At 40.1% G+C, this 25,652-nt stretch overlaps 1 protein-coding gene across 1 annotated transcript in view; it reads left to right on the top strand.

The window, feature by feature from the left end:
- The window catches only part of SVEP1 (sushi, von Willebrand factor type A, EGF and pentraxin domain containing 1), a 214,264-nt gene that overhangs the window by 73,951 nt on the left and 114,661 nt on the right, over nt 1-25,652 (top strand). Inside the window, exons 6-9 of the mRNA XM_062207773.1 lie at nt 4,855-5,034; nt 8,889-9,083; nt 12,990-13,108; nt 22,165-22,294. Coding sequence (XP_062063757.1) covers nt 4,855-5,034; nt 8,889-9,083; nt 12,990-13,108; nt 22,165-22,294 — 624 coding nt within the window. The remainder of the gene's footprint in view (nt 1-4,854; nt 5,035-8,888; nt 9,084-12,989; nt 13,109-22,164; nt 22,295-25,652) is intronic.

The raw sequence follows: 25,652 nt of genomic DNA on the forward strand, positions 1-25,652 counted from the left end.
TAGCTTTTAATATGAAAACCACAGCAGGCTCCTATGTTCTTATGCTGTCTGCTACATGATGATGTTTTGTCAAAAGACTTAAGTTTCTGTTTTCTAAAAAGGCTAAATAAATACATACAGATTGATTCAACATGAATCTAATAAACATTGCAGGATTTTTCAGCTTGTTGAAATAAAAAAATTATATATCTAGCAAATAAACAAGTGTGTTCATTTTAAAAATTGTAATAAATGATCATTCTTGAGTGAAAAAGAATGTTGGAAGAATAAATACAAGTTCTTATATGTGCTTTGTTTTCCCTAAGGAGCAATAAAAGTTTATTAAAACCAACATTTCAGAAACAAGATAATAGTCTCATCTATTGTCAGTTCTCTTGAGAAATATTGCAGATCCATTTTCTCCCAGACTTGGAAAGCAGGAGTGATTTCAGCAGCTTATTGATATGGGTTTCCAGATTTTATGCAGCTTGAGCATAGGAATTACTCTCACTCAACTGTTCATCCCACCTGACACTTGGCATCGCGCTATACCTGATAGACACATTTAATAAAAGTTGAAATGCAGAGGACAAAATATTTCTGAACACTTGATGGATATACTTGGTGAAAATTGGATTTACATGATGGACACACTCTATTAAAAAAATCACAATGGGAAAGGCAAATTATTTCTACACATTTTTCATTAATAGTTGACTTCAGTCCAAACCATTCCAGGGGAAAAAGAAATTAAGACTTATGGTTTAACCTGTAATCTAATTTTTGAGTTTTCTCCATGGAGTAATCAATCCTCAACATGTATGTAATGCACTCAATGTGTATGCTCTGCTAACTGATATAAAGGGGATGGATTCCTGCAGAATAGTTTCTGTTAGTGACTTTGGTAGAATATACACTTGAATATTTTGCCTCAGCTTCCTTCTGTATGATTGTAAAATTAAATTTTTATCATAAACAAATATATATGCATGGTATGACAAATTGACAAATGAACTAAAGTCTGAGTTCTGATAAAATTATTGAGTCCCAAACATTTTATCGAAAAAGCATTCAGAGATTGCTGTTGTCTTCTGGCCTCTAGTGTTGTCTGAGTGCTAGCTGAGAGCAAGCTGGACCTTGTTCTTTCATGGGGCTCGTAGGCTTCTTATCTATAAGCTTTGAAATGAACGTATTTGTCTGTGCCCATCCTTTCGGTGTGGCCAGCAGGTAGCTATGCTGGTTCCTCTCCATTTCCCTGTACACGGCAGGAACGTTCAAGTCATCTGCTGAGAGGTTGCATTTTGCCTCCCCATCATGTTGGTCCCTTCCCCTCTTGTGTGCTTTTCCTTCCTCTACTTTATCCTACCCCTCTCAAAAGACAAAGGGCAACAAATGTAGCTATAGTTCTATCTGGCTTTTGTTTGCAATTCACTGCCTGGCACAGCCTCCAGTCTACAAAGTAAGAGAGCTCTGGGCAAAGCCTGAACAATGGGTTTTGGTAGGCAGGAAAAAGAAACAGAACAACAAAGGGAAAACCTGACTAACATCAGGTTACTTACATTAGAGGGGACTCCCTTATTACACTGACTCAGATAAGCTGGAATCTTATGCTTTGGGGACAGATTACCCTGTTTTGGGATCTATCTGCTTCCTTCAAGTTTCAGTTTGATAATGTGGCATGTAGCTGGAGTCACTGCACTTTGATTTGACCTGGTCTGTTGGGGCCTAGTACAGGAGCTTATTCCAAAACAATGGCCCCCATAGTTTTGTTTGACATACCCTGTTCTTTGACTTCCCCTGTTCTCCCTTTATTCTTCCAGATCAACCTCCTCTGCCCCTCCCCTCCTCTTCCTCTCTTCCATTCTCTTTCCCTCTCCCTTTCTCTTCTCTGCTTTCTTTTTTCTCCTCTTTTCCTCGCCTTTACCCTCCTCCCTTCTTCCCCTGATTGGCGTGAATCTAAGCTAGACTAAAGAAAATGTGGTGTAGAAAGAGTACGAATTCTTAGGGATAGTTTCTTCTAAAGAGAAGCATACACTAGGTCAGAGGCTCCCAGTGGGTAGAGAAGATTACGGAGTTGAGACACTTGAAGGAGTGACCTAGAAGACAGGAGACGATTGTCAGGATGGGATATTTGGATTAGTGATGGCAGAGTCTAGAGGAGGTGTCAGCAGGAGGAGGATGGGGGTGGGTGAAGATACAGGCTTTGGAGAAGAGGAGGCTGAGAATACAACTTCAGGATTCTGGATCATATACACAAATAGTGAAGTCATGAACTTGATGGGAGACAGAATTCAGAGGAGCTATAGAGCTCAAATGAGCTGCAGGTTTTCAGGAAGGTAAAGAAGGAGAATTGTCTGGAAAGGCAGTAAGGAGCAATGGAGACACCTGTTTGACATCCAAGCTCTGCCCCTAGGAGACAGTTAGGTTATGGTTAGAAATAAAGTGAACAGGGGGTGGCGAGGTGGTGTGTAGAAAGTTAAGCTGTCATCTGCAGTGTTGGTATCCCATATGGGTGCTGGTTCAAGTCCCAGCTACTGCACTTCTGATCCAGCTCCCTCCAATGCAACTGGCAAAGCAGCAGAAAATGGCCCAAAGTCCTTGGACACATGTACCCACATGAGAGACCTAGAAGAAGCTCCTGGCTCCTGGCTCCTGGCTTCTTGCTCTTGGCTTCAGTCTGGCCCAACCCTGCTCTCTGTGCTTCCTTCTCTCTCTAATTATGCCTTCAAATAAAATAAATAAATCTTTAAAAAAAAAGTAAGTAAAGAAAAAATCGAAAAGGCAAGTTTAGGATATGGGGAGATTTATTGAAGACTGGTAACACGTCCCAGGGGCAGAAGCAAAGTGCCTGTTGGGTTAGATTTGGGTCACTCCTGTGTGGGGGTAACCCTGGTAAATGAGGGACTTTGGAGTCTGGAACTTCCTAGGATATCGTCATGAACAGGAATAGAGGGTAGGATGCAATTAGTTGAAATGGACTCTAAGACACATCATAGGGTTTTGGTGGACTGAGCAGCAACTTAGTTTGCTGGGAGAACTTTAAGACATTGTTAAGGAACCAACAGATACACAAGCAGTCCAAATACCATCTTGTAGGTTTTCGGATGTATTGTTGAGGCTAGAGGGTCAGGAGTAGCAGAACTGAGAAAATTCAGGTGTCTCTGGATACCATGGTATGGAAATGAGCTGAGGCTTTCAGCATCCACAGCACAGCCAATGCCATCTAACCACTTTCTCATGGTAGTTTCAAAGCAGGTGGAGAAAGGAACCCTGTCTCCAGTTGTACCTGCTCACTTCTCAGACCAGAGGAATGTAATCTTAGATCACATGCAGTGGTTATGAGCAGGGTTAGGACACATACAAATCCCATGAGCTGAAAAAAAGGCAAGATCTTTCCCTAGAAAATTAACAAACATTGGGATGGGCATTGGTGTAGCTGTTAAAACGTTGCTTGGGGTGCCTGCTTCTCATATCTCCATTCAAGTCCCAACTCTACTTTTTGTTCAAGTCCTGGCTCTGCTTCTGATCCAGCTTTGCAATAATGTTCAGCCTGGGAGGCAAAGAGATGGCTCAAGTACTTGAGTCCTTACCACCCATGTAGAGGACTTTGATTGAATTCCAGATTCCTGGCTTTGATCTGACCTAGTCTTGGCTGTTGTGGGCCTTTGGGGAGTCAACCAATGCATAAAGATCTCTCTCTCTCTCTCTCTTTCTCTCTCTCTCTCTTCCTCCCTGTGTGTGTGTGTGTCTCTGCCTTTCAAGTAAGTGAAATATATGATAGAGCATTTCCTTTTTTTAAAACAGTAACAAAGTAAAAATGAACGTGTACAGGGTACAGATAATTAGGATTTGTGTATAGCTACTGGTATCAAAGACCCAAAAAATAATGTTGTAAGCAAATTAGGGGTTTATTTTTCTCTCATCTAAAAGAAAGACAAATTAGGTGATTCAAAGCTGGGATGCTGGCTCTACAGTCACAAGAGTTCCAGGCTGCTTTTACATTTTTGCTCTACCATCTTAGTGCTTCATATTTATCCTATGGTATTCTATAAATGTACAATAGTATACTAGTACTACACCTCGTGCCTGTATTTTTGAATAAAGAAAGAGGAAAGGGGGAAAGCAAAGAGCTCTCTCAATTGGAATAGTTGCCTTTAAATAGCTTCCCCACAACTCCCACAACTCCAGCCACATCTCCTTGTCTCTCATGAATTGTCAAAGAGAAGAATTGTAGTCCTCCAACTGGGGATATTCCTGTGCTGAATAAAACTGGAGAGCATAGTTATTGGTGGGCAACTCACCATTGCTGCCACAGCCACAAAAAAGAAAGTCAATTGCATAAATCAAGATTAGCATAGGATTTGCAGTAAGTGTGCAGAAGGAAAGAAGTAAAAAACTAGAGTGAGAGTTGTGGTCAGATGGTAGAATACTGGAGCTTAAGATGATAGAAGTTGGACAACTTTGCCATTCCAAGACCCAGGAAATGCTTGTGGTGTCCCAGAACCGAGTTCATCATGAAACTAAAAACATCCCAGAAAAGACCCCTTCCTTTTATGGGAATATTACCTGGACAATTTCAGCAAAGGCTCAGCTGAGGGCTACATGTACTGCTCTGACATCAATGTCCATTTAGTGCCAGGCCCATGAATTTCAGTTTCCCTCCTCTATGGCCAGAAGACTGCAAACAGTGATAACTTTCAGGCAATGTGCATTTGCTGAAACATAGGCTTTAAATTGTCTTGGAATAATTCAAAAAATGATGGTGTGTTCCTTATTTGCCATTTTAAGAAAATAAACATGTCTTGATGTGAAACATTACTAAATTTAAAATTATACTTTTGTCCATATTTAGTCAAGTGTTTGCATTTTATATAGTGAGAACATGTCCCCATCTCCGCCAGCCCAAACATGGCCGGATCAGCTGTTCTACAGGGGAAATGTCCTACAAGACGACGTGTTTGGTGACCTGTGATGAAGGCTACAGATTGGAAGGGAGTACCAAGCTTACCTGCCAAGGAAATGCCCAGTGGGATGGGCCAGAACCCCGATGTGTGGGTGAGTTCCGAGACTGGAATAGACTTTCATGATTCATTCTCCTGCTCTCTGTTGTCTCCAGTATTCTGTGAAGACCTAGAACTGAGCTATAGCTCCTACTGCGTGCAAATAAACATCCATGTAGACTGATGCCTGGTGTTATATACAAATAGCTTGTTTTGTTTCTCTCCACTAGTAAAATGACTTCTAAACTAACTATGATTTTCCAAGTCATTGGAGTTTATTACAACTCCAGATGACATTGCTTTTTTTGAAAAATTGAGCTAAATTGGATGGATTTTTAAAAAAAATAAATGCTCTCTAATTTCCTCAGATTTACCTTTACCTTGTGAAGGAAAGAACAAAATTTTGAAACAGTAATCATAAGAATCCTTTCATTATTAAACATAATCCAATAAAAGGCAACTCACATCTAATTTAAAAGTTGGGAAAATAACAATTTCAGGGAAAATTGAAAGAAAGATACAATGATCGCTCTTTAAGTAAAGGAAAATGAACTATGAAGGGAGATTGTTGTTAAGAGGGAAATCTTTCAAGTGATAAAATAGGATTTCAAATCTAAGCTAGAAAAGTCCAAAGGAAGAATTTTCTAGGAATCTATAACAAAGCATTTACAGGGTATTGAAAGAATAATAAAACTCTGTCTATAAATCTGTGCACATAAACTGAAATTTGATATTATCTATGATTTCTTAGAAAATGCAAATTTTAGATAATTGAAGAAAAAAGCTGAAATACAAATAACCAATTATTCATAAAGAGATAGAAAATGTGATTAGAATATTAAGTATTCCCCCCAAAATGAATAGGGACCAAAGAAGGAAAATTGTTTCAAACTTTATAGAAACAGTGATTTCCGTATAAATTGGCACAAATAATGGAAATAAACCCAATTCATATTTTCAAACTTTTATTATTTTGTTTTCAACCTGACAACTCTAGACTCACTTTGTATATAACTATAATAGCAAAGAATAACATACCAAAACAAATAGGGTTTATCTTGGGACTAAAAGAAGAGTTTAAAATTAGGTAATCAAGTCAAAGTGACAAATTGACTCATTATAACAGACAGGTAAAAAATTATATATGTTTACAAGGCAAAATAAATTCATTATCATTTAAACTGTTTTTAATGAAATCTTAGAAACATATGTTACATTAATATCTCTGACATAACAAAAAATCATCTTAATTTGTCAGCCACTTATGGAAGAACAGTATTAAACCATCTTATTAAATTGGGAAAAAGAAAAGGATTCTTAGAATTAGCCATATTGTTTGTCATTGTAAATCTTGAAATTAGAGATATTGGAATTTAAAATTATCATTTTTAGACTATACATCTAGCTAAAAGATATGATTAATGTACTGAAAATGTGAGCTCAGTAAAAATCATAAGAATACCAAACAAGCAGCTTTTCTGTATACAAGGGTACTTCCAAAAGTTCCTGAAAAAAATGAATTGAAACGTAAGTTTGAAACATAAGTCTATTTTGTTGCAAAAAAATGTTTTCATCCCCTTTTTGGAATTAGAGAGTTATTCCTGAGGTCATCTTGAAAATAAACTATCAAACTCTAATTTTGGAAGGAAATGGTAGCTAGGGATAACTGGAATAGCTAGGAGAAAGTAGCTCTACCAAGTGTTAAGTTATAACTAAAGCTGCAAAAATTAAGAATATGCCAGATAAATTAAACAGAATAAATCCTGAAACCTACAAATTTCATGTATTATTAAGGATTCATTGCATAGGACAGTTAGGAAAAAAATTTTTTTTTTGCCTTATCAAACAGGAAAACTGGCTAGTTCCTTGGGAAAAGCAAAAATAAATAAAATTTTTGTGTATCTTTAATTCACACCTCATAGAAATGAATTCTATATAGATCTGAAAATAAAAGGTTAAAATAACACTAAAACCTAGAAAAAATGTAAGTTATATATAGGTATGTACACTAACCAATTTCAAACTTTTTAAGCATAGAAGCAATGGAAATACTTCAGTAGATCAAACTATATACAAATTAACGATATATTCACCAAATACCACAAACAGCGAGAGAGAGAGAGAGAGAGAGAGAGAGTGAGAATATATCTTCAATGGTTTTGACAACTGTCATAGTTTATAAAGAGCCAACCAGAAAACAAAGGACACTGAGTCCCATGTAGTCATTGTATTTAAACCACAAATTTGGCTCTGATTTTCCCGTGGATCAAAGCTGAACAGGAAGTCCAGGGAGGAACGTGGCTCACAATGGGCAAAAACAGACAAACCAATTTCTCTGGAAAAATGATTTCTGCTACTGGAGTTTTGAAAGAATTCATTTCATGGAGAAAGCACAAGAGTGGAGTGCCTAGAAACACATGAGTTCTGCCGCTGACCAGACACATGACCTTGGACAGTTTACCTGCTCAGTTATCTTATTTTTAAATGGGAACAGTAAAAATACTTCATATTGAAGAGAGTCAAAGGAGTCAATACTTGTGAAGCATTTAGAATAATGCCTGGCATATAGTAGGCAGTGAGTAAATATTAGTTATTATTTCATAAGAAATAGACTAAAGGTATGAGCAATGCTACCAGAGGAATCACTACTGCAGCAAACACATGTTCATATGGGCACAATACATGTACGCATGAGCACATGTGTGCACACACATATGCACACCAACACACACCCCACATTAAGTCCTAACCTTGATTTTCCACTATATCTGCTATCCCTCTAATTCATCTGTTGTTCATTGTCTATGATTAAGATTGCATTAAGGCTTAAGGCCTTAATTATGACACAGTGATTTTAGGAAAGTTATAAAAACTTTACTCATTATGTGCTTGTTTAAAGATAGCACCAGATTGGCCAGTGCCGTGGCTTAACATACTAATCCTCCGCATTGCGGCGCCGGCACACCGGGTTCTAGTCCCGGTTGGGGCGCCGGATTCTATCCCGGTTGCCCCTCTTCTAGGCCAGCTCTCTGCTATGGCCCGGGAAGGCGGTGGAGGATGGCCCGAGTCCTTGGGCCCTGCACCCGCATGGGAGACCGGGGGAAGCACCTGGCTCCTGGCTTCGGATCAGCGCGATGTGCCGGCCGCAGTGGCCATTGGAGGGTGAACCAACGGCAAAAAGGAAGACCTTTCTCTCTGTCTCTCTCTCTCACTATCTACTCTGCCTGTCAAAAATAAATAAATAAATAAATAAAGATACATTTAAAGATAGCACCATATTGTTAAAATCTTTACTTAGTATAGAGTTGGTCTTCTGTGTACAAAGTTAAATTGAAAATGAATCTTAATGGAGAATGATACTGGGAAGGGGAGAAGGAGGAGGAGAAGGGATAGGAGTGTGGGTATGGTGGGAAGAATAACTATATTCCTAAAGTTGTACATATGAAATTTGTTTTCCTTAGAAAATAAATTAATTAGTTAAAAAAATAAAGATAGCACTCAAAAAATCTCATAAAATAGAGATTAATTGCTGAAGATATCACTTAATCCATGAAAAATGGAATTCAAGTTACTATTTTATACTTGAAAGCCTTGACATAACATTCTCCAAACCAAATGAAGGTGTTCCAAGCAAGTGATATAAGTCACAATCAGTATTGGTTAAAATATCAGAAGTTTTTCAAGATTTTCATACATTGACAAAACAACAAGAGGTAACTAAAGATATACAATTCAAGATTATTTATAATACATCATATAATCATACAATCAGTGTCACACACAATTCTCATTTAATAAGAAGTGTTAATTCCAAAATAGCACTGTTGTGTTTTTCTTGGGTAAAATGATTCTGTGGCATTTCCAAATGGTGCAAATGGAAACAATATGCTCTCATTTCTCTACAAACAGAGCGCCACTGCTCCAGCTTCCAGAAGCCCAAAGGTGTCATTGTGTCCCCCTCCAGCTGTGGCAAGCAACCAGCCAAACCTGGAACAATTTGTCAGCTGAGTTGTCGCCCAGGGTTCATGTTATCTGGAGCCAGAGAAGTGAGATGTACCACTTCTGGAAAATGGAGTGCCAAAGTTCAGACAGCTGTGTGTAAAGGTAGGCCTCCACGTGGGTCAGTGTCTTTGCCTGTATTCTGTTGCCGTAACAAAATACCTGAGGTTGGGTGTTTTACAAAAAGAGATCTATATGGCTCATTATTTTGGAGGCTCAAGGGCATGGCATTGTACGTACTCACAATGGCAGGGACTCATGTCTAGGAGAGATTATATTTCAAGAATGGAAGCCAGAGAGGAAGTCACAAGCAAGGCTCACTCTTATAGCAGCCCACTGTCGCAAGAACTCACTCTCAGACCAGTGTGAACCCTATCTGAGGGCAGCATCCTCCATGGCCTAATCACCTTCTCCTGAGCCCCTCCTCTTAAAGGTTCCATCACCTCTTAATACCACCACCCTGGGGACCAACCTTCCAGCCTTTGGAAAACACACCCAAACCACATGCACACCATAGCAGTCAAGTTAAAAACCAAATTCCTGAGTGATGCCATCTGGATATGGGGTAGCACTGTCTGTCTTTGCAACTTTGCTGCAAACCTATGAGAAAATGATAGACATTAGCCCAATATGTACTACAAGTATTTCTGATTCAATATTATGGATTTATAAAACTCCAATTAGAAAATGGCAAGACAATGATAGAAAAAATTTTAAAATATGGATAATATTAGAGCAGGACATCAGATAAGTTTTCCATCAGGAGATGAAAATCTTTGAGGAATTTCTGGTCAATATAAAGCAAGTGAGAATGAGGTGATTTAGAAAAAAACTTTAAAAGCTATTAGCTCTCTGAAACCTGCATCCCATTGCATTCAATTTTCCCTGCAGCAAGAGTAAACTACTAAAAAAATGAAATATTAAAAATAAGAGGCCGGCTGGCACCGCGGCTCAATAGGCTAATCCTCAACCTGCGGCACCGGCACACCGGGTTCTAGTTCTGGCCAGGGCACCGGATTTTGTCCCAGTTGCCCCTCTTCCAGGCCAGCTCTCTGCTGTGGCCCAGGAGTGCAGTGGAGGATGGCCCAAGTGCTTGGACCCTACACCCCATGGGAGACCAGGATAAACACCTGGCTCCTGCCTTCGGATCAGCACAATGCGCCGGCCACAGCGGCCATTGAAGGGTGAACCAACGGCAAAAAGAAGACCTTTCTCTCTGTCTCTCTCACTGTCCACTCTGCCTGTCAAAAATAAAAAATAAATAAATAAAAAATAAGAGGCCAGCACTGCGCTCACCTGGCTAATCCTCCGCCTGTGGCGCTGGTACCCCAGGTTCTAGTCCTGGTTGGGGCGCCGGATTCTGTCCCGGTTGCTCCTCTTCCAGTCCAGCTCTCTGCTGTGGCCCGGGAAGGCAGTGGAGGATGGCCCAAGTCCTTGGGCCCTGCACCCGCGTGGGAGACCAGGAGAAGCACCTGGCTCCTGGCTTCGGATCAGCACAACGCGCAGGCCGCAGCAGCCATTTGAGGGGTGAACCAACGGAAGGAAGACCTTTCTATCTCTCACTAACTCTGCCTGTCAAAAAAAAAAAAAAAAAAGAATTATTAGAAGTAAAATATCATTAACATTTCTAAGAGAAGAAGAGCAAAAAGTGCTCGGATATTATTGAGATTGTTATTAATGATTTGAAGGACAAAAATGTAGACTCCTCTCAGAAGGCAGAATAAATAAAGAACTTGAATATCCCAGTTAACCAAAAAGATGGAAGAGATACCAATGATTGTCTGAAAACCCCAGTGTCAATTTAGTAAAGAATTTTTTTTAATTTATTTTATTTATTTGAAAGGCAGAGTGACAGAGGAAAAGAAGGAGAAAGAGAAAGAGAGAGATCTTCTATCTGTTGGCTCATTCCCCAAAGGGCCTCAACAGCTAGGACTGGGCCAGGCCAAAGCCAGAAGCTTCAGACTCCATCCAGGTCTCCCATGTGGATGGCAGGGAAGCACTTAGACTGTCTGCTGCTGCTTTCCCAGGTGCATCAAGAGGAAGCTGGATAGGAAGTGGAGCAGCTAGAACTCCAGCTGGAGCTCCAATATGAGATGCCAGAGTCACATATGGTAGCTCAACTCGCTTTGCCACGATGTAGGCCCCCTAGTAAGGAATTCCAGACAAAGTAAAAAAAGGAATGAAGAGAAATAATATTTCTAACAGTAGTAGAAGTTGTTTCTGATCCACAGAAAAGCTAAACCTTTATATCAAAAATAACCCTGTGAGTATTTGGCTTGTATAATTTCACTGCTCCCTGTGCAATTTCTGGAGGGTGAAGGTAGTAAGATAATTTTCAGTAAATTTCCAAAGAGAATGAGAAAATGCACAAAGAAAACAAGAATTAGATTCATATTACCCTTTGTCATTTGCAACTCTAAATGCCAGAGGAAATGCAACGTGTCTATAGGACAGAGAGAGAAAAATAAATGCAACCTTTGCATTCTAAATCGAATCAATATTTAATTGATGAATGGGTAAGAAGTCATATACTTTTTCAAAAGATTTTTTAGGGGCCGGCACTGTGGCCCAGTGGGTTAAGCTGCCACCTGCTGCACTGGCATCCAATGTGGGCGCTGGTTCAAGTCCCAGCCGCTCCACGTCTGCTCTAGCTCCCTGCAACTACACCTGGGAAAGAAGCAGAAGATGGCCCAATTGCTTGGGCCCCTGCCACCCACATGGGAGACCTGGAAGAAGCTCCTGGCTCCTGGCTTCAGTGGCCTAGCCCTGGCTGTTGTAGCCATTTTGGGAGTGAACCAGTGGGTAGAAGATTAGCTCTCTTTAACTTTGCCCTTCAAATGCATAAATAAATTTTAAAAAGAACATTTTTCATAGCTGATGTTGCTGGTAGTCATAAAATAAATCTTTTAAAAGTAATCCATGTTTTGAGAGGCAGTTGCTTGGCTTGGCAGTTAAGAGGCTTGCATCTTATAGCATAGTGCTTGGGTTCTATTCTCAGCTCCACCTCCTGATTCCAGCTTCCTGTTAAGTGTGCCTTGGGAGATACTAATGAAGGCTCAAGTAGATGGATTCCTGCCTGGAGACCTGAATTGAGTTCCCCGCTCCTGGTTTAAGCTTGGCCCAGCCCAAGCTACTGTGGGCATTTAAAGAGTGAACTAGTAGTTGGGAGATCTCTCTCTTTCTCTCTTTCTGCCTCTCAGATAAATCAACTAGAAGAACAATGTGTTGCTCTGGTCCTTGTAGAGTAAGTGCCTCAGATGGACTTGGAGAGTCTGAGGAAGCATGCTGAGTAACTGGTGTTAAAGCTGAGAACTAAAATACAAGTAGTGGTCATCCAGGTGTAGGCCAGAGGGCATTAAGTCAGAACACAAGCAGGGGCCAGCGCTGTGGTGTAGCAGATAAAGCTGCTGCCTGCAGTGCCAGCATACCATATGGACGCTGGTTCCAATTCTGGCTGCTTCACTTCTGATCCAGCTCTCTGCTATGGCCTGGGAAAGCAGTAGAGGATGGCCCAAGTCTTTGGGCCCCTGCACCCACATGGGAGACCTGGAAGAAGCTCCTGGCTCCTGGCTTCAGATTGGCGCAGTTCCGGCTATTGCAACCATTTGGGGAGTGAACCAGCGGATGGAAGACCTCTCTCTCTTTCCTTCTCACTGTCTGTAACTCTACCTCTCAAATAAATAAATTTAAATGTTTAAAAAAATAAAAGACACAAGTGAAAGAAGACATTGGAGGCTTTCACGGCCCTTGTAGTAATTCATGTGGAGGGTGAGTTCCAGTAGAAGGCAGCGAGAAAGGAGGCTACGCCACCAGCACAGGCCTTGTAAACCTTGTAAACCTTGTAAACAGTAAATATTACTGGGGAGGCATTTGCATATTTCAAATCAATGGGTAATTGGGATGTGAAAAAATGAGAGAAAATATTGATGTGGCTATATTTTTTACTTCTCACTTAAATGGCTTACAATCCTATGCCAGTATATTAACTAATTTGTGTATTTTCTGAGTCAGATGTAGAGGTTCCTCAAATCAGCTGTCCTGAGGACATAGAGGCGAAGACGCAGGAGCAACAAGACTCAGCCAATATTACCTGGCAGATCCCGACAGCCAAGGACAACTCTGGTGAAAAGGTAAAGTTTGCAAATATGTCCTTATTCAAATGGATGCTAACTGTACTGCAGATGTGTGTACGACTGGGGATTTGCTCATATTCCAATGATCATACAGTGCTCTTTCTACATATAGTTTACTTGTAAAGGGTGATGCCTCATCTGATAGAAGAATGATCAGCCTTGAGTTTTAAATTAGAAATCTCAGATGAAAGTTTACTTTAGATGAGCGAAGTTGGACATCCTTTCCTTTATTATTGTGCACAACCCTTGCTTATTTTCCTGCTGGACTACAATCATTTTGCTTTGTATCTGTTGAATTCATTGTTTAGTGGAGCCAGTAAGCCCTTGACTATAATATAAGTGTAAAATGTTATCTGAAGAAGAAGATGAAATATTTTTTAAAATCTCTGAAAGCGGAAACTTTTCATTCCATGGATTTGTCATATTATTGTATCCACTAAGATTACTTACTAAGAATACTTTGCTCCTTACTATGCTCTGAGGATCTTTTAAGAAGAAGAAAGATGTGGAGTCAGTCCTGATTCCTGTTTATAAACATTATCTTGTATCATATGAGCCCCAAATGATTGCTTATTGCCCCAATCTAAAGGAGATCATGTCAGTGCTTCCTATGCAACATTTCCAAATCCAGCATGATTCAGAACACAGTATGATATAAACATCTGCGTAGTGGCTTGAGGTAATTATCCATTATGCCAGGAAGGGAGTTCATTTAGGAATTTATTTCTGATATCTACACTGTTAGTATTTGCATACATGAACATGCCTCTGAATAGTGTATTTTTTTTCACATCTGTGTGTATATATACACTTGTATATAGATGTATAAGCCAAGATATACTGTGGGAGCAACACCAAAGAAACTGTTCTGGTAATTGTGTTGAATATGCTTACAATCTATGTGATTTTTAAATCTGCTATTTAAAGTGCAAATGTGCCTTTAAGGCCTAAAGGCACAGAGGTGGTATGTGTGATCAGCATTCCCGCATGTGTGATGTTTCCACTTTCCAGTAAAAAGCCTGTGAACACATGTTGCTGCTGCTTCTGCTCCTTCTTTTTCTTCCTCTTCTTGCTCTCCCCTGCTCCTTCTCCTCCCCCCTCCTCTCCTTTTCTTCCTCCTCTCCCTTCTCTCCTTTCTCCCCCTCTTCCTCCCTCTCCTCCCCCTCTTCTTTCCCTTCCTCTTTCTCTTCCTCTTCTTCTCCTATGGACATTAGGTAAAGGAACGCTAGGTAAAGTGATGCATTGCAGGATCTGTTGAAAACTCACACAAAGTCCAGCACCTTCACGTACATTGATGCAGGCGTCATATGTCTCTTAGTCTCTGGAAAAGAAACATTTCTTCATTTTCATTGCCTGCTCTTAGGAAGCGGTCAACCATTTAGAAACCAATGCATCATTCCCTGTCCCTGTGCTAAGTTATTCAGTTCTTCTTTCTCCAATCAGAACTTTCTTTTTGCATTCACTCCTGCACAACTCATGCAACCCAAATTAAATTCATTCATTGCCTGATCCCCAATTCTCCAACCTAGTAATTTGCTTTTTGTCACTCTACCCAAATATTTTAACTTCTACACCATAAGATAGCTGGAAGAATGCAGAATATACTGTAATACACTGCATCTCAGAATGTATAGTCATTTTGGAAAAGCTCTGTAAATATGATAGGAGTGGATACAAAGAGGCCAGGTAATCTAAGGAAACAGAGAATGCTCTGGTACATGCTTCTGTATACTCTACGTGATCATAGAATACCAAACAGCTGCCTGAGAAATCTATGAACATAGATGGTCTCATGTTCAAAAACACAAGCACTGAGTGAAAGGGAGTCCCTCATCTCATTCAGGGTCACATAGAGGCAGCTCAATAGAAAGGTGGGTACTAGGGGCATGAATTTGTAGATTGACATCAGAGAGTCTACACAGGATGGCTTTGGAGTGAGTGGATAAGAGTCTCCAATGCTGATATGCAGATTAAGGAGAGTGTCAGAGATCAAACCCCAGGAAAGGTCAACACTTAGGAAAGGAGCAGGGGTCAGCCATTTGGCATAATGGTTTAAACTACTTCTTAAGATGTCCTCATCCCATATTAGAGAGCCTGAGTTTAAATTTCAACTCTGCTCTTGACTCCAGCTTCCTGCTAATGCACACCTTAGGAGGCAGCAGATTATGGCTCAAGTAGTTAGGTCCTCACCACTCATGTACAAGACCTGGATTTAGTTCCAGGCTCCTGGCTTCAGCCTGGCCTGGCTCTAGCTATTGTGAGGATTTGAGTAATGAACCAGTAGATGGGACATAACCTCTCACTCTCACTCTCTGTCTCCCTCTAAAATAAACAAGTAAACATTTTTTAAAAGAAATGAAGAAGGCTAAGCATTTAGCCTAGCAGTTAAGATACCCCACCGCACATTGGAATAAATACCTGGATTCAATTTCTGGGTCCAGCTGCTGACTCCAACCTCCTGCCATGAAGTGATTCTCTTCCTTTAGCTTTATGGTAGAAACCTTTTCTGGTTGTTCTCCTTTTCTTACACCTGATCCCACTTAATGTTATCTGTCCATCTGTTTTTTTATTATTTTTAATGTATTTAAGAGGGACAGAAGGAGGGTGAAGGTCTGTCCGTGTGTTTGTCTGTCTGTCTATCTATCTATCTATCTATTGGTTATCTCCTCAAATGCCTGCAATGGCTGAAGCTGGAGCCGTAATCCATTCTTCCACGTGGGTTTCAGAGACCGAATTACTTGACCCATCACCTTCTGTCTCCCATGCCTCATGGCAAAAAGGTTGGTCAAGTATGTCATATACTAAACTAAAACTGAGTTACAGGGGGATGAAAGATGTAAATTAGATTTAGAATCTGCAAGCTGACCTTAATGAGATCTATGTTAATGTAAAAGTACTTCAAAAGGTTCATGGAAAATAGAATTAAAAGATAAACGTATTTTTACAAAAAATTGTTTTCAGTCAATGCTTAGTTTTTTCACAGTGTGAATTTTCCATGAGCTGTTTAAAGGCCTTTGTGGAACATGTGGAAAACAGATGATGACTGGTTAATGAATGAGTAATTTTCTTCAAGGCTATGAAAAACTAGATGATGATTCCTGTAGAGTGAGGGCTTGCCGATAGATTTTTGGCTGTTTCCTAATGTAAGAGTGATTTACACATGTTTAATTAATGACAGTAGATCTTGTAAAAAGGCAAAAGGTGAGACTAGAGCAGAAAAGAGAATTAATAATGGGAGCTCCTTAGGAAGTCCGAGGGGAAGGAATCCAGAGAACAGGGGAAAGAATTCAAGTGACTTGGCAAGAGTTGTTTTATATACCACTGGAAGAAAAGGAAGAAGACTGGTGACACAGTAGTGGGTAAATGCGGTGGGAAGAGGCTGGGGAGGGTGACAAGAATTTGAGGGTGCTTTCATGTGATGACGTTCTTTTTTTCTAAGATCTTGGGGAAGAAATAAAATGTTCCAGTAGATGGATTGAATGATTGACCATTTGCAAATTGAAACCACTAGAATCAGAAAGAATTCTGGGAGACATGAGCACAGTGCCCACCAGTTTCCATCCTGGTTGGAATTCTGAAGGAAATGGAGAAATGGGCAAAACAGATTGTGAGACTCAACTGAGAACTCACCTGGTTCTGTGGAGTAGAGGACGCTATGCAAGTCAAACACCCTTTACTTTAGGCTAAAGGGAAGAAAGACCGGGTTGATCCCACACATTGGTTTTGTTCATGGGCATCTGGGCAGAAGGAACCAAGTCATGTGCTTCTTCCTTTCAGAGGCTCTGGAGGGGAATATGTTTCTTGCTTCTTCCAGTTCTTACAGGTTGCCACATTCCTTTGGCAGTGACTGTATCATTTTGACCTCGACATCCATCTATCACCACATCTTTTTCTTTTCACCCTGGCCCTTCTTCTTCCCCCTTGGCGAGGGTGGGGCTTGGATTATGTTTAGCCCATCTAGAGTCTTAATTTAGTTCTATCTGCTAAGTCTCTATTGCCAGGTAACAAAGTATTCACAGGTTCAGGGATTAGGACACGGACAACCTTAGGGGACCATTATTCAGCCCAACACAAGGGAGAAGATATGAATATGCTTAAAAGAATAGAAATAAGAGTGGCAAGTATCAGTCAGATAGAGAAGTTGTATATACAAAGAAAAAAGGAGTATCGTTTCTGGTCACAAAGAGGCCAGATACAAACCAAAATTGAAAGAATTAACCAGAATGAGAAATAACAGAGAAAATGTAGTGGGATTATTGGATAGCATTGGGGACTCACTTGAATTTGGTGATCAAAAACTTAGACAGTAATTGGCTCTGTGGTATGAGTTTTTCTAGAAGTGGTATGATTCTCTAGGCCAGGCACAAAAAAAAAAAAAAAAGCTGATAATTGGATTTCTCTACAAATAGAACATTGGAAGGGAAAAGGAAAAGAGGGAAGGCAGTGTAGACTATTGGCAATGAAAGGGTTTCTTGAAGCCATGAAGTACAAGCAAGGGAAGAAATGAAGGGCAGGAAAGAACGATGCTGCCAGGAACATCCTTGTCCCAAGTCTCTGCCTTCCTCTCTGATTTTTCTCCAAGACAGTCTTCAAACAGGCAGATTCCTGGGGAGAAAGTAGGATGCTAAGTTATAGAATAGGACCAAAACCATAATGTGTCACTTTGAACAGTCTGAAGCAGGACAGACACCAGCAGAAAGTAACTGCAGCCACATGCTTTGGTTACTCGGATACACAAACAGTTCCTTTCTGTAACTAAACCCACTTGCAGGGATTAGAAAGAGAATCTTGCTGTCTAAACAAAAACTTGAATCTTGTGTCCACTTTGAAGTGTTTTCCTCCTGCAGCTCAGAGGTGGCCTACGTGACATGGAGAGGGAGAGCTGAGGGTGCTCTTGGATTCCTTTGGAGGCTCCCCTACCTCTGTTTCTGGCTTCTCTGGGGCCAGGGCTAGTATGATTAGTGGCATAATGGCCACCCCAAAAAATATCCTTGTTCTAATCCCTGGAAACTGTGAACATGTTTCCTTACATGGCGAAGGGACTTTGCAGAAGTGAAACTAAGGGTGTTGATTTGGGGAGATCAGCCTGGACTGTTTAGGCAATGCCAGTTGAATCATATGAGTCCTTAAAAGAGGAATCCCTAACCCAACTCTGATTAGAGAGAAATGGTAGGGCAGGAGGAAGGCTGAGGGACATGAAGTGATAAGGACTCATTCTGCCATTGCTGGCCTTGAATTTGGAGCAATGGGGCCCTGCAAGCAGCTGCCTCTAGAAGCTAACCGAGGCAAGGAAACAGCTTGTTCCCCCAGAGTATCTAGGAAGGAACTCAGCCCTACTAACATGTTGACTTGTAATCCTGTAAGATACATCAATATCTCTGGCCTACAGGCCTGCCAGCTAATAAAGCTGTGTTGTTTTCAGCTGCTAAATTTATAGGACTTGGTTATGGCATCAATAGGAAACTAGCATAGCATGGAAGCAGTAGTTCTGAGGATAGTTTCTAAGGTCTTTCAGTTTGCTACTACTGTGCTGTTCTCTGTATAATACTGAAAAGCAACACCCAAATACTGATTCTCACATCAAGTTCATACATGGATTCTGCAGAAGACCCAACCGGGACTCCCTTCTGCCCAGTGCAGCTCCCTGGCAGGGAGATACCCCCTGGCAGGAGCACTTCTGTCCACCCTCTCAGCTCCAGGCCTTGTGATGCCTCCCATAGCCTCTAGAGTGGAGTACAGCAGAACAGCTCAAGTATGACTGGCTTCCTCCTTGGCCTTCGTGTCAAAGAATGGGAAGACAGGCGCACCCAGGATCAGAGCATCTGTCCTCCCAGTCTACCCACATTGCTTGAACAATCCTCCTGCCTTCGATGTTCATATATGCCACTGACCTCCAAGGGGTGGTCAGAGGTGTCAGTCTCATCCAGTATCCTCTGTCCACACACTTCCTTGCCCCCTCCTACTGTTCTGTGAGTAGTGATCTGCAGCCAGCCTTGTGATTGGAGGCAGTCATCTTCCCTTTACTTTCCTCCTGGGAAAGAACAGGGAGAGGCCCAAAACTCTACCCAGTGAACTCTCCAATTTCTACAACGTCTCTCTGCTAATGCGGGATTACAGTGAGTGCTGGGGACGCTTGGCCAGCTCAGCCACTAGACTGAAAGCCTCCCGGTGGTTTGTCCAACCTTAGGGGTTCTCTTTAGAAGGTGGGATTATTTAACCTCTGTACTCTTCAGCATCAGGACTTAAACTACAATTATGTATGGAAAGAATATGCCATCTTTTCAACAAAGTTTTTAAAACGTACAAAAACCTATCATTACCTGATTATCAGTGGCAAAAATTAAGATGATCGATTGAGTCTCTTTCAAGTAAAATGACAAATTATCAATTTAATTCTCTAGCCACTTCAGGTTTTTAAAATATAATCTAGAATTTTTATTCTGTTATTGGTTAAGTATTAGTTTTTTTACATTATATGAGTTCCCTTTAAAAAATTATAGCCTTTCATATCTGTTTTGTAACCACATTTATTGTAACTTTTCCAACTAACTCTGTGTTTACATAGTTTTGGTGTTTGCTGGCAGTTCTTTCATACCATGACTTTCCCCACACATGATGGATTTAATGTGATTCATCACTCGTTTGGTATGCTTAAAATCCTTTCTTTCAGAAAACATCATATAAGTTGGCCCGTTTCCAGAACCTTGGCATGTACAAAAATATCTTTTATCTCCATACTTGCTGCCTAAGAGAAGATGACATAACCTGATTACTTTCCACTTTTAAGTAACCCCTTATTTTCTGGATAGTGTGGGAACCTTTCATTTTACATGAAATTATGTAAAATTTGTTTAGGTGACAGTTGTGTTTCATTGATTTTTCTGATACATCGAAAAGTCCTTGATATCTGCAGAGCATTAGCTTTCTTCAGCTCAGAATTTTCCTTTGTATCTTATTCTTCCCGGTCCACTCATTCTGTTTTCTGTTTCAGAAACACTAATTGTTCACATATCTCTATTTTCTTTCCTCCATATCTATTATCTCTCCTGTGATTTGAACTCTTAGTTTTTCATTTGTATTCTGAATGAGCCTTTTAAATTTATTCTTTGCATTCCAGGTTTAATTTTTTGAAACTAAGTAGCTACTTAAATTAAGCATCTCTCTCTCACACACACACACACACACATCATATTTAAGAGATATAATGCTATGAATATATAAAATATTATTAAACAGAGATTCTACTCATAATAAAAGATATAGTACAAGTAAAAGATAGTTTATGTATATACATATATGATAAAGGTAAATGTATCATTAAAAGAAAATATGCAATATTGACAAAAAATGAAACCAGGTTGAAATATATACCATATTTATAGATGGAAAAGCTTACCTAAGTCTAGAACAAATGTATACCAATGACAGTGTCAACAGAATATTTTTGGAATTTGACAAAATAATTCTGAAGTATGAAAAATAATGTACAAATGAAAGTATTAAAAACAATAAGAAAAAATATCTCAAATGAAAGTATCTGACAAAATGAAATAACTAGAATAGTATGGAGAGATAATGAATATTTGAATTTAAATACATTAATATAATTATTGGATGACTTTGAAAATGTAGTTGTATTCTTAAATACTATAAAAATACATTTCTAAATCATTAAAAGTTTTATTTGTTAGAAATAGCAAGCTTCCATTTGTTAGTTTACAGCCCTGAATGCCCTAAAAACTGTAGCTGGGCCAGGCCCAGAGGCGGGCACCGAGAATACAATCCTGGTCTCCAACATGAGTGCAGGAATCTGACTACTGGAGCCATCACTGCTTCCTCCCAGAGTCTACACTGGCAGGAAGCTGGAATCGGGAGCTGGAGCTGGGAATCGAACCCAGGCACTCCAGTGTGGGCTGCAGGTGCCTTAGCAAGCATCTTAACCACTAGGCCAAACACCCACTTCCCCAGATTATTTTTAAATTCTTAAAAAGACTACCTTCGAATACACTATAATGCTATCAAATCACTTCATGAATGACTTTCTAAGCTTATTCGGATTTTTTTTTTTAATCTACATGGTAGATTTTACTTAAGTATTTAAAAATTCATATTAAAAATTACAAATTAAAAGACATATACCAGAGAAAAATACTTGAAACTTTTCAAAGGTTAAAATGATGGCGGCCATTGGAGAGTGAACCAACAGCAAAAGGAAGACCTTTCTCTGTCTCTCTCTCACTGTCCACTCTGCCTGTCAAAAAAATTAAGAAAAAATGATTATTGTATAACATACTAATGTAAATTTTTATTGCATCACAATTTCCAAACAGATGAAGAAAGTAAACATATAATTCCAAAAGGAAAAATATTATAATATCATGCAAATATACGAGAATATAATCTTAACGTAAGGTACTAAGAACCTGAGAATTAAACATGACCTGGTGCCATTGACTCAGTAAGAAGTGACGAAGTTTCACATGGATTGGGGAGCTTGGATACAGACATTGTTAAACACTGCTAATGCAAATGTAAATTGTTACCACACTTTGGGAAAGAAATTTTGTCTATCAATAAAAATTTAGTGGCTTGTAGCTAACAACTCTGTTCATGGAACCATAAGGAAACAATCATTTTAAAGTTATTGATTCAAAGATGTTCTTCTTAGAGCTATCTGCAGTGGTAAAACTTGGGACCATGTGGGTATCCTTCAACAAATTTTTCTTAAAAAGAAATTATCATATATTTGTTCTATAGAACATTATGAAGACATTCAAAAGTCATCCCAAGTTCTAAAAACTATGTTAGAACATAAAAAATGTTTAAGATATTATATAAAAATAAGAAACAGTATTTCATATATATGCCAACTCTATAAGCTTTCTAAATAGGATAGTCTGGAAAGAAATACATTGGAAGTCTGTGCCTGATTTTTTTCCCTTTTCCTATGTGAAATATGGTATCATTATTGAAACATTACTAACATATAAATCAAAAACAATTAAGGTACTGTTGACATTAACTTTAACTTTCAAAATATTTACTTCCAAAAGGTGTCCATCCACGTTTATCCAGCTTTTACCCCACCGTATCTCTTCCCAATTGGAGAGGTTGCTATCACATACACAGCAACTGACCTATCCGGCAACCAAGCCAGCTGCACTTTCCATATCAGAGTTATTGGTAAGTTTTCTTCACATCATCTGGGTGGGTTTGCAAAAATAATTCAGTACCTGAGGGACTTTGTTTCCCCTTTGTCTTCAAGGACTTCCTTTCATGCTTCTTCCTTCTGGCTTTGAAAGCGGCTCAAGTCACCCCCCCCCCTTTGAAGTCTGCGTACCCTTTAAGTGTCACTGCATGTCTGAGGTCCCATATGACCCTTCTGAAGAGTTCCCAGTGGTTGACATCTCTTTCTTCTTCGCTGCATTTATTCTCAAAGTCACTCGAGCCTGGCTTCTGTCCCCTTCACTAATATGCACTACTATCACCAAGGTCACCCCGTAGTCTCTACCACTCCTCTGACTGCACACTTTTCAGTCCTTATTTCCCATCTTTCCTCAGATTTTACAGGATGAATCACGCATTTCTTATTAAGACTTTCTTCTTCCCTTGCTTCTCCGCCATTCTCCTTCCTGTTTTCTCCCATTTTTCTCACCCTTCTTCGTCTCTTTCCCAGGCTTCTCTTCTGAAATATTTCTCCAATGGAACAGCAAGCAGGAAGGAAATACTAGAATTGAACATTTAGGGGTGTGGATTTAGCGAGTGGTTAAGATGCCTGTGTCCCACAGCCCAGTGCTCCTTCCTCTATCTTGCTGCTAAGGCAGACCCTGGGAGGCAGCTGCTCTGGCTAAAGTAATTGAATTCTTGCCACCAATGTGGGAGACCAGGACTGAATTCCTGGCTCCCAGCTTCAGCCCAACCCAGCCTTGGCCATTGCAGGCATTTGAGGAGTGAGCCAATGGATGGGTCTCTCTCTCTCTCTCTCTCTCTCTCTCTCTCTCAGTCTCTCTGCCACCCAAATATTTAAAAAAATGTAAAGGACAGCATTTATTCATAACAGTTAGCTAAGGTAGGAATCTATATGTTCTCATAGGTACAACCCATTTAATTTCAGAGTACATGTTTTCATATAATATGGATAGAAATAGCCTGCTGTTGCTGCTTGTGGCTATAATTTCTTTCCTTTTTTGATTCATTTGTTTGCATGTATCTCATAAATACAACATTAGGAACATAGTAATTCTTCCCACCGCCCCCATCCTCCCATCCACTCCCCCTCTTCCTCTCCCCTCTGCCATTTGGTCTGAGAAAGAAAGAGAAAAGAAAGGAAGGAAGGGAGGGAAGGAGGGAGGGAGAGTGGGAGGGAGGGAGAGAAGGAGGGGTAAAAAAACGAAGGGAACTGCTCCTCAGCAGTCTAAGCAAGGGCTGTTGTTACTGCTTCTTGAAGGTGTTTTTGCTTTTTTTTTTTTTCCCCTTCTTCTTTTCCCTTCCTTCCTGCCTCCTCTTTCCTTTTTGCAACTTAATTGTCTTTAAAGAAGAACCCAAGGATGATATATCTTTTGTGAGCTCTTAGACATGACTATAACTTACCAATGCCATCTTACTAGTTAAAGTGATCAGTTTAAGTTCATAACTGATCATAAAGATAGGATTAAGTATCAAAGGGATCACATAAATAAGACCAGTGTCTGCTAATAGTAATTGATAGAATTATAAAAGAGAGAATGATCCTACATGGGAAGCAGGACACACAGCAGACTCATAGAATAGCAGATGTCCTAATCAGCAGTCTGGCCTCAGAATCAGCCCTTAAGGCATTCAGATCTGGCTAAAAAGCCCATGAGAGCATTTCAGGCATGGAAAGCCAAGACACTGGCAAGAAGTGACCTACATGAAAGATCTCTGTGAGATCCCAGTGGAAAGAAGGGGCCATCAAAGAAGGAGGTACCTTTCTCTGAAGGGAGGAGAGAACTTCCTCTTTGATTATGGCCTGGTCTAAATAATGTCAGAGTTTGTGGACTCAAAAGGCTACCATAAAGCCTTGGCAGTTCATGACAAGAGCTTCGGATAATCACTAACATCATGTCAGTTGTTAAATCAACAGCAGGAGTCACTGTGTACTTGCTCCCCATGAAGAACCTCTGTCCTTAATGTATTGTACTATGAGAATTAATGGTAAAACTAATCCTCAAACAGTACTTTATACTTTGTGTGTCTGTGTGGGTGCAAACTGTTGAAATCTTTACTTAGTACAGAGTTGATCTTCCGTATATAAAGATAATTAAAAATGAGACTTAAGAATGGGATGGGAGAGGGAGTAGGAGGTGGGATGGCAGTGGGGGTGGGAGTATGGATATGAGGGGGAAGAACCACTGTAATCCAAATGTTGTACCTATGAAATTTATATTTATTAAATAAAAGCTTTCTATAAAAAAAACTTATGAGACATAATAATATCCTCCTTTTAATACACTAAAAGGAAGTGATTCTTGAGAACAAGTTTTACTGTTACGTCTCATGATACAGCTCTTTGTGGACAGAGATCCTGCATGGGAAGTTAGTGCACAGTGACTCTTGTGTATTTAACAAATTGCACTCTTATATATGATATCAGTGATCACCCAGGGCTATTGACATGAGCTGCCTTGGCTGTGGAAGCCTTTTGGATCCAGTACCTCAACAAGGCCATAAGCAAAGCAGAATTTCTCTCCTCCATTCAGAGAAAAGTCCCTCCTGCTTTGGTGGCCAATTCTTTCCACTGGGGTCCCACCCACATAGGTCCTTTATGTAAGACTTTTTTTCCTAGAGTGTGTGACTATAATTTACTAGCTTGATGACCTCGGGCAAGTTCCTTAAGTTTGCCTTGTTCAAAATTCCTGACCTATAAAATTAGGAAAAGAATATTTGTCCTATTTCCATCAAACCACAAAGGTATGCATTAAGAACACTTAAAATGTGTAAAGTCTATAATTGTATTGAAATTACTTCCTATATACCTTTTACCAATATCCTAAAAATTCCACCATACTTAGTCAGAGCTTTGAAACCTGGCTCGGGGCTGGTGATGTGACGTAGCAGGTAAAGCTGCCGCCTGTAGCACCAGCATCCCATATGGGCGCCGTTTTGAGTCCCAGCTGCTCCTCTTCCAATCCAGCTCTCTGCTATGGCCTATGAAAGCAGTAGAAGATGGCCCAAGTTCTTGGGCCCCTGCACCCACATGGGAGACCTGGAAGAACTTCCTGGCTCCTGGCTTCAGATTGACGCAGCTCTAGCTGTCGCGGCCGATTGGAGAGTAAAGCAGTGGATGGAAGACTCTCTCTCTCTCTCTCTCTCTCTCTCTCTGCCTCTCCTTCTCTCTCTGTGTAACTCTTTCAAATAAATAAATAAATCTTGTAAAAAAAAGAAAGTCAGAGTTACACAGAGAGAGGAGGAGAGAAAAAGAGAGAGAGAGAGAGAGAGAGAGGTCTTCAATCCGCTGGTTCACTCCCCAGTTGGCCGTGACAGCCGGTGCTGCGCTGATCCGAAGCCAGGAGCCAGGAGC

The sequence above is a fragment of the Lepus europaeus genome, chromosome 12 (assembly GCF_033115175.1).
Source record: "Lepus europaeus isolate LE1 chromosome 12, mLepTim1.pri, whole genome shotgun sequence".
Taxonomy (NCBI): domain Eukaryota; kingdom Metazoa; phylum Chordata; class Mammalia; order Lagomorpha; family Leporidae; genus Lepus; species Lepus europaeus.